This window comes from Durio zibethinus, chromosome 21 (genome assembly GCF_047325235.1).
Source record: "Durio zibethinus cultivar Kanyao isolate XHJ-2024 chromosome 21, ASM4732523v1, whole genome shotgun sequence".
Taxonomy (NCBI): domain Eukaryota; kingdom Viridiplantae; phylum Streptophyta; class Magnoliopsida; order Malvales; family Malvaceae; genus Durio; species Durio zibethinus.
Window position 1 is genome coordinate 22,338,936 of NC_143182.1, and position 13,250 is coordinate 22,352,185.

At 30.3% G+C, this 13,250-nt stretch overlaps 1 protein-coding gene across 1 annotated transcript; it reads left to right on the forward strand.

Annotated features, from left to right (window-relative positions):
- The first annotated feature begins 7,271 nt into the window (after positions 1-7,271).
- Positions 7,272-12,696, forward strand: KAN (Homeodomain-like superfamily protein). Its single transcript, XM_022904232.2, has 6 exons — positions 7,272-8,641; positions 8,758-8,834; positions 9,298-9,343; positions 9,512-9,662; positions 12,093-12,171; positions 12,421-12,696. The coding sequence occupies exons 1-6, from the start codon at positions 7,837-7,839 to the stop codon at positions 12,517-12,519; spliced, it is 1,257 nt and encodes a 418-aa protein (XP_022759967.2). The 5' UTR covers positions 7,272-7,836; the 3' UTR covers positions 12,520-12,696.
- The last annotated feature ends 554 nt before the right edge of the window (positions 12,697-13,250 follow it).

Here is a 13,250-nt window from a genome sequence, read left to right on the forward strand (position 1 = left end):
TACACCGTATGTATCAACCAAGGGTCAATTTGCAGATATGTTGACTAAAGATCTCAATAGTGTAATATTTCAAGAAATTATTTCTAAGCTAAGAATGAAAAACACATATTCACTAGCTTAAGGGTGTGTGTGAAAAAACACTTATTTACAGTTAATTGTAATATTTTAATCTATATATTTATATTTGTATTATTAGAATTGAGTATTTATATTATTAGAATTAAGAATAAAAAATTATGATAGACAATCTCTCAATTAAATGATTAGTTTTTGAAAGATTTAATTTTTTAATTTACCTACTAATTAGTTATATATAAATCTAAGATATTTATATAATTTTTTATAAGTAATTTTTTGACATACATTCAGTTTTATTCTTAATTTTTCATACAATTTTATTTTTTAATTTTTTCACATATATGTCTAATGTCATAGACTTTGTTGATCACAAATAATTTTGATTTTGCAACAACAGAAGAGAAGTGTTTGTCCGAGGCTTTCATTCCTGTCATGCGTTCTATGTGGCCTGGTATAAATGGCAATTCTGGAGGTTCCTTTTTTGTGGAGTCCAACATGCGTAAGCGTGCCATACAAGCTTCGAGATTCATGCTGCAGATGATGCAGTCTCCCCTATATGCAAAGGGGACTGTAGTGGAGGATGATAAGTGTTGTAAGGAATCACCACAAGTCATAGATGGCTCTGCACAGCCTTCAGTAAAATGTGGGGAAAAGGGACTGGCAATACACATAGCCACTGAGGTAATTGTTCTCGACTTAAATTTAGTCTGCTGTTAATGATAGCCGTTGGAGACTGCTAAAGGATTAATAGTCGTACTATTATGTCTTTGCTCAATTAAGTTATGATTGTTATCTTGTAATACACTTTTAGGTAGTCCTTTTTTCTCTCCCCTTGGGAAACCATATACTACTTCCTGTCATTAAAGTTTTCACATACTGAAAATAATAAAAATCTTTAATTAATTAATTAACTAGACATGCAAGAAAGAAATTGTGTTAAAGTTTAGTAGTTAACAACTCAAAAGTAAAATATAGCAATAATTTCCCAATATAATTGATTTATAAAACTTTTTGCATTGTTTGCATGATAATTTTAATTAGAGCCCAGTCAGGCTGGGCCTTGGACAAGCCTTTTCAAGTCTCGGCACGGCCTAGAATATTATTTAATTAATAAAACTCTTTTTTATTTAATTTTAATTATAAAAATATAAAATATTAATATTTTACTATCATTAATATTTTAAGATTTTTAAAATTTTTAAAAATTTTTTGGACCTTTTAAGTCCTGACAGGTCGGGTCAGGCAATGTCTTGGTTAGAGGTTTAAAGAGGATGGACAGATTTAATTTCAATGGGATGGAGGAGTATTATTTTATGCGTTTTTTGGGCAGAAATTTTAAGCTTTTGAATTCATATCATTCCTCTAAATCATATCTTTTTCATAATCCTATTTGGTTCTATGTCTGGCCCCCATATGCAGACTCGTTTCAGTGTAACTGTGAAGTAACTATTTAGTCTCCTGTTTGCAGAAAGGTTGTTCACAGAATCTGGAACAAAAATTTGATATAGAACAAATAATCCAGAATAATAGCCCTCAAAAATAATCTGAAAATCTCTCACTTGCATAAACTCAACTCTGTAGTTTTCTCAATTAAAAATCTTAATGTTAGATAAGCCATAAATAGATTAAATCCGATTTCCTAAATTTATGCCTGTAATAGACCTTCTTCCAAAACTTGCAAGAATGTTCTCCATCAAAATTACTCTGGCCTGTAGTTGCGGTTCTTCCACCTATTTTTCTGAATATTAAGTATCCTTGTTTACAGAGAGAATCAACAACCTTTATTAACTTGCAATGCCTGAAGTCCTTATCTAGTCATGTAATGTTGGTGAAAATTACATCATTAGTGTTCTAAAACTTAGTACATTAAACTTGAATGGTTGAGCGCTCTGTCAAAGAGATTAATATCCAACTACTAGGTTCTCAAATGATTCTTCACCTGCTATAGCCAGTTTTCTATGGCCATAGCTTCATCAAAATCAATCCTTGGGTGGCATCTCCTAAGAATTTTGATCTCTGATCAAACCCAAAGTTGTTACACCCAAAGAGCAACTGAATGCAAGCAGACTTCTATTTGATGACTATAGAAGGGCTGTACTATTTCTTTTGTCTGGATTTCTTTTGCCAAGCGTATGAAATTATCACATAGCTTTTAGTTTTCCTTTCCCAAGTTACACCTTGAAACGGAAATTCTAAAGTACGATGAGAAAAATATAGATATCTAAGGTTTTTGAGTTTTCAATTTTGCACATATATTATTGGGAATCAAGCTGCTTAATTTGGGGTGGGGTACATCTACTGTGTTTTTATTTAGAAGCTTCACTTCAAAGCAATTCCTAAGTTGTGATGATTTATGTTTCTGCGTATGCAAAGAAAAAAAAGGGTTCTATTTTGCTGCATTGAAAGCCATGGATGTGCTTTATGGAAAGATGGTGGCCGTATTGATTGGCATAATCTTTTAAGAAGAATACCTCATTTTGAACAATATAATTTGTTACATACTAGTTTGATGTTTTATGCTTTCCCAAGGTGCTTAGGTTCCAAGCAAAGAAGACACCTACGGAGGGGTAATATGTTGCGGCTCTGTGTAGAGTACTTGCCTCTCTCCATTTCCGCTTATCAGAACAAGGCCTGGTAAAGGTAATAAGGAGGCTTTTGAGTCGTGTGTGTGAATGTGTGCTAGGTGAGACAGATCTTGTAAAGGAGTTGAATCAGATGGCTGATCGTCTTAAGGGACTAGATAGAAATTCAGATCAGGATTTGTCCGAAGATGAAGCGAAGTTTATTTTTGGTAAGTTTCTTACACCCACAGGAAGGTAAATTATTTGATGATTTTGTGCTCTGCATGTCAAATGGAAATTTGGATTGAGAATTTATATAAAATCTGTGTGATCATGTAGAAGTGTTTTATAGAAGAATGCTTTTCTGGAAATAAACTACCAAAAGGATTACCACGTTTTGAATACCAGATGCATTTAAAATAAAATCAATGTTTTAAATAAAAAGCACATTCAAAATCTTGTGTTTGAACCATAATTTCAGCGAACATACCACTTTTGGCTAACTATTATTATTATTATTTTAATTTTTTTCCTTTTATATTTATAGTGGTTGTGTTTTTGGTCATTAACACCTATGTACTCTCTGAATGTTTTGCAGCAAGGTTAGACCTTGAATTCAACTTGGACGTTGATGGTTCCAATGCAGTTCCACAAACCCCAGCCCCAAGCACAACTCGTCCAAGTCGTTTTAAGGGACGAGTGAGACGGGAAGAAGTTAGTTCTTCTGAAGAAAACTCTCCTGCCTCTGTTAAATCTGTGGTTCCGACCATTCCTGGCATTATAGGCCCTCGCTCACAAAGGGCAAGCATGACTGCAGCAATGACCAGGATAACTGCAAGTAAAGCTTCAAGGATAGAAGAAAATTTTGATGAAGATGAAGATGAAGACTCAGATGTCACGTCCAACGATTCTCACGACTCAGATGAACTAACTGACTAATCTCGGGTATGGTTAATTTTCTTTATCTGAACCGTTGTCATTTATCCGCTGGTGCTATGTTCTTGTTTAATTCTTCTCAATATCAATATTAGGCTCCTGTTTTTTGTATATTTTTATCCTCCTAATATTTCCAGTGCACTTGGGATATTGAATTAGGTTTCTCATGTCTCTTGCTTTATTGGTTCATTCTTCTGTCCACCTGTCTTATCTATAGAGGTCCGTTGGTGAACATTGATTTGACGTACCTTTCGGACACAGTTTTTATAGAACTATTGATGTTGCATATCTGGTTCGCATTAAATAAAACCTGCATTCTCAACTGCAGCTTGAAAGTAATGGTCAGTGTAGCTGGACTTATTCTGACAAGTCGTTCATCACCTTCGGTTGGCTAAACATCTTCGGCAACGGTCTGCGAGTTTCATCCTTATGCTTCGCCTTTCGAAACTGTCTCTTTGTCAACAAACTCGTTCTTTCTTCGTGACATTATCTTTCAAAATGTCCCATCAGACGTGTCAATTTTATTGATTATTTTTTAAGATACTATGACGATTCAAGTAAGTTTAATAAATTTTTAAATTAAAACTATACCTAAGTGCATGAAAGTTAAATACAGTGTATAAAAAATAAGTTTTTTTTAATAAAAAATAAGTTAAATGCATTGAAAAGTAGGTAAATAGTAATAAATCAAGATGTAACGTAAGTGTAATTTGTATAGTGTTTGATGTTTTTACATCACGTTTTACATCTTGAAAACTCATATTTATACTAAAATACATGAATGAAGGAAAGAGAACAAAAAATCAAAAAAGTTACATTAATTGTTGCCTACTAACTTTTTTGTCTTCACGTGCTCAATAATGGGTATACACGTTAGTTCTTTGCCTTCCCGTTGAATTACTCTCTATTTAAATGTTATCTTTCTCTTTTTTTTCTTCATTTTTTTAGAATGTCTTAAAAAAAATTTTATTTTTTAAATTTAACATTTTTATTTTTTTATATTTAAAATTAATTTTTGATTTTTTTAACTTTTTGACATTAAAAATCATTGAAGTTTAGTTTTATAAATTTTTTTAAAATTTTTATATTAAATACATTCAAGTTATTTTTTTTTAATTCTATGAAAATAAAAAATACTCAAACAATTTGGATTTTGGGACGGAAAGAATAATTTACTTTAGATGAAGGTTGAAATATATTCATTATTAATTGAATTTTCTCGGCCTTGAAAATTGAATTATGTATTTTTTATTTCTAAATTTCAGTCATATGCCAAATCTCTGGGCGGTTGATTTGTAACCATTGATAACTTCCCATTATGCTTAAACTTTCTCAAGCATGGTTTGTTATCATAGAGTATTCGAATTTTATTTGGACTCTTATATTTATTTTAGCCCATGGATCCCTCGTTCGTTAGTTTAGAATTATCAAGTCTTCAAGAAGTTTGGGCTTTTAATCCAATTAGTCTTGATTAATTCTATTCTGCATATAAAATGCTAAGCCCCTTGTGGTTTGGGCTCTTAATTAATTAGTAAATCACAAATTAATTTTAATCACTGACCTAATACACTTAATTAATTGCTCTTGTTGAATTAATATAATTACTTATTTTATGAGCTAAATCCCTGGACTTAATTGTGGGTGTCAACAGTCACTATATAAAAACAAGAAAAAACAAAAGTTATTATTATACTCAAGGTTATGATTATGCTCATATCAAGAGGTTGAGTGAGAGATTTAAATCTTAACCCAAAAGAGAATAAAAGAAGTATGATCAATTTGTTATTCCAAACAAGAAGATGGGTTCTTCTTCTGTCAAAAATTAATAAGATCTATTCAAATCTTATTTCACAAACAAGAAGATGATTTATGCAGCAATCCCATATGCAATTCAACAAGGGAGTCAATAATGGAGGGAAGAAAAGGAGAAATGGTGAAAAATTAAAACATCCCTAAAGTTTTTTTTTTTAAAATAAAGTCTAATTACGGTTAAAGCTGAAACAAAGGGTTTGTACTTTAGGTGTATGCTCTTAGTTATACACTTCTAAAAAAATTATGATTTTTTTTTTGTTGAATGCCTATAAAAATTCATTTTTTAGGATGATCCTAATTTAATTTAAACTCAAAATATTTATATGAAATGTTTGTTTAAAAATAGATGAAAACTAATAGTTTTGGGACATTCTAAAACAAAAAGATGCACAACAAAAATGAGATAAAAAGATAGTAATTAATTTGTATTTGTTATAATAATATTGTTAGTGATTTGTGATCCCTTATCATTTGAAAAGGTGCTACTTTTTTTTTTTTTTGTCATTTGATGCACTATTCTTAAGAAATTAAAATGAAAATGGGTGATTGATTATAATATAAATATCACATTAATTAAACAATATCAATAAACTATAATTGACATTTCCAATTAAATAAAGACAAAGCTCAAAGAGGGTGAAAGTAGAAATTAACATGAACAATTTTGTAACCCTAGAATGCGCTGTAAACACTGCCTTTGAATTAGAAATCTTTGGTAGCATTAAAATCTCTATGCTTTCTTCTTCATCGAGAAGTTATTTCATTCACTGTTAATAGAGTTTTTAAATTTCACAAGCTAAATTAGTAAGGTGACACATATCATTTAGAATATATTTATAAAAAAAATTATTTAAAAAAATAAGACATACATAAAACTCTTAATTCAACTTGTATAATTTAAAAATTATACTAATAATATATTAAATATTAATTCTTATTTTAATTTATTTTAAAAAGATTGATAGAAGTGAGGGTTGCCTCCCCAAGAGCTAGTTTGCTACCTCTAGTGAATGCATTTATAGTAAAAGGTTAGTTCCCAATACAAACATAGATGATGTTAGTTTACTTGATTTAGCCTAGGGTTTAGCAAACCTTAATTATAGAGTGTGGGTTAGTCAATGAGGATTTTTTTTTTTTTTTTTTTTTTGAGTTTCATGTGAACAAAGGCACAATAATTAAACACCCATGAATGCCAGACAAGATTAGAAGGGAATATTTGGGAGGAATTTACAAAGGGAAAATGGGTAGATTTAGGGTTTACGAAGAAAACATATGAAAGCAAACAAAATTCACTTTTGTATGGGTCTCTCTCCTCTCTAAGGTCAATGGATGTATTATAACATTATCTTTACATAAAATAAAACAAAAAAAAAATAGATTTGGAATATTTAATTCGTTGGTCTATGCAATCACTCTTTAAAATAATATTTAATATATTTAAAATTTAAATTCTACCACTTTACCTTTTTTCTCTCTTAAAATGCGATGTTCTTTGTACAAAAAAAAAATTTATCTCTAAAAAACTTATTAACAAATAATAATTTATTTTTTATCTATTTTGGATAAATTAATTTTTAAAAATTATCTTAAGTATTTTTTACTATATTAAATTTTTTAATATATTTTTAAAAAATATAATAATCTTTTAATCAAGTTCATGAAATCTAAAAACTCCACCCACAAGCATGATATAAATTTTTTTAACAAAAATAGTAGTACATAAATAAATATAAAATTTATAACTCTTGAAAATTGAAAATGTCGTTTATATCCTAATAACATACACATATTTAGGTACTTTTCTACTTTGTCTAGTTTAACCTAGCCTGTGTCCTCTGCGGCTCTGCCCATTTAAACATAGAAATTAAATCCCATTAATTTCTTGTGCGAAGAAAGTCGTATTGGGATAAAAAAAAGACAAAGGAATCTTTATCTCTCTAACATATTTTATCCCGTCGTCTCCGGGGAAGGAAAATCAAAGCCCTCCATGTTATTATTTTAGTGAATCTTTTTTTTTCTTTTTTATTTTGGGGGTTTGTTTTTTTGACTAAAGAGATCAGAGCTTGTGCTAGCTCTTGTTCATCAGAGCTTGTGTCATTTTCCAAGATATCTTCTCGAGGAACATCAGTCCAAACCCTTTCTGGATTTTCTTTTCTTTTCTTTTTTTGCTTTGTTTAATTTCACCTATGCATCATCTCATCTGTTTCTCCAACCCCATGTTTGTTTGTTGAGAAGACACCTTTCTTTCCTCTCTTTAGCAAACACAATCCAAGCTGAAGCTTTCAGGGCTTCTCATCTTTTCTGACCATATATATCTATCAATTCAATCCCTTGAAACATAGTTACTTGTTGTCAAGAAAGAGGAGAAAAGATCAAATACCCTACACTTTTGTCATTTCCTTGGAAAAAATAGGTAACTATTTAGAGAAGAAAAACCTAGCTTTGAAGCATGCCCTTGGAAGGGGTTTTCCATGAGCCCTCTTCGAACCCAATTCCTGATCTTTCACTTCACATTAGTCCACCCAATGTTTCCACTTCTTCAGTAATTAATCTTTTGAACCGACAACAGGTCAGCAAATCTAACAGCAGCAGCTCCATGACCATGAGAAATGACTCACAGGCTTACACCGAGCTGTCTCTTGCACATCCAGCTAGTGCCATGGAGCAGGAGATCAGGCGAAGAAAGTCAGCTGGTGGAGCTGAACAACCATTGCATACCCAGTTCAATCACTTAAATCATGGGGTTTCGGAACTTGATGTATCTGCTGGTGTTAGGGCAATAAAAGGGATTCCACTATATCAAAACCGTTCATTAATCCCAGTCGCACCATTACAAAATCTTTCAAGTGAGAAGGATCCAAAGATGTGCTTCTACCAAATACCTTATCCTTCTTCTTCTCCATCTCTCTCTGTCTCTCCTTACTTTGGAGCAGGATTAGATCCCATCTCCATCTTATGCTCAGCCTCAGGGCCTAATCGATCTTCGCCAGTTGCTTGTCGGTCACTGGCAACAACAACAACAACTAGATTTAATGGGATTTCCATGGATGCTTTAAAATCCCACCAATTGCACCAGCACCCCCAGCATAACCACTACGGAGTTGGATCTTCTGATGCTTCTCATGGACTGATTAGATCAAGATTTTTGGCTAAGCTTCCTTCTAAAAGAAGTACGAGAGCACCGAGGATGAGATGGACTAGCACACTTCATGCTAGATTTGTTCACGCTGTTGAGCTACTTGGTGGTCATGAAAGTAAGATTTCGTGCTTTATTTATTCTGCTTCTTCTAATTATACCTTTTATTTGATATATTATATATATATTTGGATTATTCTAATAAAATATGTTTAATTTGATGGGGTTTTTCAGGAGCTACTCCCAAGTCAGTTCTTGAGTTGATGGATGTCAAAGATCTCACATTAGCACATGTGAAAAGCCATTTACAGGTATGCCAGAAATTAATAAAAAAGAAAGAAACATGTTATGGTTCTTTCTCTTTTTTATTTTTTATGAAAGATTGCAATGGTTTGAATGAAGCAACAAGTGAAAGTGAATGAATGAATGAATGAAAAATAAAGAGGGAGAAGCCTGCAACTTCTGAGACCAAAGAGGCAGCTTCTGCTTTAACAGAGAGAAAAAAAAAAGAAAGAAAGAAGAATGGTGTATAAAATGATAAGAGACAAAAGTAGTCATCATTTCTCAATAATACGTAACCTTATCGAACATCGACCTCGTGATACCTGAATCCAAGACAAACCCCACTTTTGGAGAGAGAGAGAAAAAAGGACAAGAGATATATATATATAAACGTGAATGAATGGATGGATCCCTTTTAATCTTATTATTATAAATATTTTTTGTTTTCACTTCTATATATAAACGTTGAAATGGCCTTTCTTTGTTTTGCAGATGTATCGGACTGTTAAGACAACTGACAAGCATGCAGCCTCTTCAGGTAATCCCTATTTCATATTTTGCTTTGCCTCAGCTTTCTTTAGCAGCCTTTTTTTTTCCTCTCCCTCTTCTTACATACGTACATACATACATAGTATACACTTGAATATTGAAAAATCAATTTGGCATTAATAATTTATAATATTAAATATATTATAAAACATTGAAGGTCAATCAGATGGGTCAGGAGAAGAAGATATATCGACTGTTGGCAGTGTCAACCCTGGCCTGCCGGAATTGACAGATCAAATAAGAACAGCTGATATCTCATTTCCACAAGAATCGTGTCACACTCCTACTCGTTGGAGTAATTCTTCAAGGTACCATTTCCCCTCTCTCTCTTTAATTATATATATGAATTTGAATACTCAAGACTGATATGCAGTAGTACTGGCTGGTTTTGCCTTTAACTTTTTCACGGTACAAACAATACTATTAGCTTAAAAAAGCAAACCCACGACCTCCAATTTTTTTTTTTTTTTTAAGAACAAAAGGAGTTGTTGTTGTTGTTTGCGCCACAGCTTTAACTTGCTTTATTTGTTTCTTCCTTCTTTTCTTTAGTCTCTCTCTCTCTCTCTCTCTATATATATTTTCCTTTCCTTTTGCGGTGAGCTAAGATATGGGAGTTTGATTGGGGTGAGGGCTGACTCAAAAGGTAAAACTAATCAAACACTAAAATTAATTAGGATAAGAGAATGGCTGATACTACTTTTCCTTTTCCTTTTCCTATAATAAGCAGAACCGATCCTATTATAGTAATCATCAATTTCAAACTCTTCTTATTATTATTCTATGATTCTATCCATCCGCAAGGATACCAAAAAGGCTTTTTCTCTCAACTTAGAGCCTCTTTCCCTGAATGCATCGTAGGGGATGCATCTCGACATTCACACTAAGTTGCCAAATATTATCCTTTTTTCTTTTAATTTGTCGATTAGATTTTTTTTACATGTAATTTGAGAATAGAAAAAAAAATTGTATAAATGTTGAGATTTAAATTTAAAACTTATTGCATATTATATTTTAATATGACTGCATGAATTAATTAGATTAAATATCAAATTCATAAATTAGATTTTTTCCGATATTTTGATTAAGTTAATATTTTCATTTGATAAAAGTTATTTTAAGGTAAAAATTTGATAAAAATTACACATGTTTATTTTGAGATGTAGCTTGTGAATTAAATCTTATTACGACATAAGACTTTTTATATAACGCTAAAGGTATAAATTTTTGCAAGGTGCTGTAAATGGTACTATTGTATAAAGTATTTGAAATAAGTTTTATATACATTATTGCTGTGCAATATAATTTGTAATAGCTTATTGCAAGATAAGACTTTTAATTGCAAAAAGAAAAAAAAATAAATTTTTTAACAATATTATATTTCAAAATTTTTGTTGTTAAATATAAAATTTATCGTAGTTTGTAGTATGATTTCATTAAGATCGATATAAAGAAAAAAAAAACTATTTTAACTGTTTTCACTATCATTTTCTAATACAGTTATATCATATGTACATGCATTGATGATGTTGCTTAGATTCGAATCCCCCATTGGCCCAATGAACAAGGAAAACTTTTAATAGAGGTGTGGGGCTATTGGGTTGGAAACATGTAGTCCCTTTCTTTCAATGGTTGAAATCTAGTGAAGTGCACATTGTTTATCCAAGAAAAAAACATAAAATTGAAGAGCTTTTCAATCTATCTTCTCTTCTTCTTTTTTTTTTTAATGCAATTGAAATGCAAAGTAGGGTTTTTCTTTTTTCTTACTTTCTATTTTTCGGTTTGTTTTGTGCATATGAAGACCTAAATAGCATTAGTTTGATAACTAGTTTGATGGAATTCTTCTGACAACTAATAACTTGTTAAATAGAATATTATACATACATACATATACATATACATATATATATATATATACACACGCACCAAGCTTTCAGCATTGATCCAATAACATCACATCGTGTGAACAAACAAAAGCAAAGCCATTTGCTAACTAGTGATCAAATTCTAGAAAAAAAAAAGGAAAGAAAATAAAAAGATACAAGTTTTTGCTAGAATTTTAGGCTACAATTATACATACATACATACCTACATACATACATCTATACATATATATATATATATATATCCAAGCTTTCATCATTGATCCAATAACATCACGTAGTGTGAACAAACAAAAGCAAAGCCATTTGCTAACTAGTGATCAAATTCTAGAAAAAAAAAATAAAGAAAATGAAAAGGAACGAGTTTTTGCTAGAATTTTAGGCTTCATATGTACATACATACAAATATATATATATATATAAATATATATATATATATATCCAAGCTTTCATCATTGATCCAATAACTTCACAGTGTGAACAAGCAAAAGCAAAGCCATTTGGTAACTAGTGATCAAATTCTAGAAAAAAAAAAGAGGAAAGAAAATAAAAAGATACGAGTGTTGGCTAGAATTTTAGGCTTCTTCGGTTTTTTTTTTTTTTTTAATGAAAGAAATTGTCAAAACATTAAAAAAAAGAAATAAAAAATTGAAAATGAGAAGTTTTTAATCACTTTTACTCTCTTGTCTAATGAAGCAAACTGTCAAGTTTCCTTTCCGTTTGGGTACTTTCCTTACTTTATGTTGGTTCCAGAAAAAGACTCAAACATCGAAGATTTCATCATTACTTGTTACAACAGAATAGTAATTATTGATGTGAAGTTTTTGTCTTCTGAAACCACACTTGATTTGGTGGCAGAGAAGCATGGCCGCAAGTTAACTCGTATGATACAGATGGGCTCACACCACCACAATCCTTCCGATCCAGAAAAACTGAGGTAACCCTACCAAAAAAACTTTTCATATATATTTCAGTCAGGATTCAATTTTTACAAGAGAATAAAATTTTAAATTTATTATTTTAAAAATCATTTGAAAAAATAAATTAATACAAAACTTAAAAATATTTTTAATGTTTATAACTGTTGATAAAATGTTGAATTCTTAGATTCAATAATCAAAATTGAAATATTGATAGCCTTTAGTATAAAAGATATAGTACAAACCCAAGCTTTGAAATGTTGCAGGAATATTGTGATACAAGTCCATCGTTGAATTGCAAAAACCCAAACTTGGACTTCACTTTAGGCAGACCAGACTGGATGGGAGACAACACAAATAATTAATTTACTATCATACATTTGATATAGTGTGCTTGGCTGGTTCTTTCCTTGTATTCATAAATGGACATTCATACATGAAACACATGTGTAACATTTTAAATATTAGATACTTTTTTTTTTTTTTGAGAGATTGTTTTTAGTGGCTAAAGTTGGTCAAATTTCATTAATATTGTTTTGGGTAAATCATGCTTTGTGACCAATTCAGGATTTAGATTATATTGTTATTTTTAAAAGATAATATCCATCAAATTTTGAATTTTAAAATTTAATATTTACAATATTTTTTTTATAATTTCTATTTAAGATAATATTCAAGGATTTACCACAAAATTTTGATTTTTGATATTTCAAAAATAAATTTGAAAAAACATTAAATCATATAACAGGGCTAAAAACAAGTGAATTAAAGTTATTTTATTATTTAAATTTATTTTATATAAAAATTTTAACAAATTGCTCTAATTTTTTTTATTGATTGATATTTTATTTTATTTTTATTAGACTAGTTATTCTTAGTGATTCACCATGATTATTTGAAATTTTGAAATCAAATAATAATTTAATTCTATTTTCTGTTATTTTTAAGTATTAAAATCTTCTCATATGAAATTTAAATTATATGTAATGATAACTTTTTTAGTGAGATGAAAAAAATTCTCTAATTTAATTATCTTCCGGCTAGCTACATTTTAAGTCTTTTATCTTTGATAAATAGTATCTAATATTTATTTAAG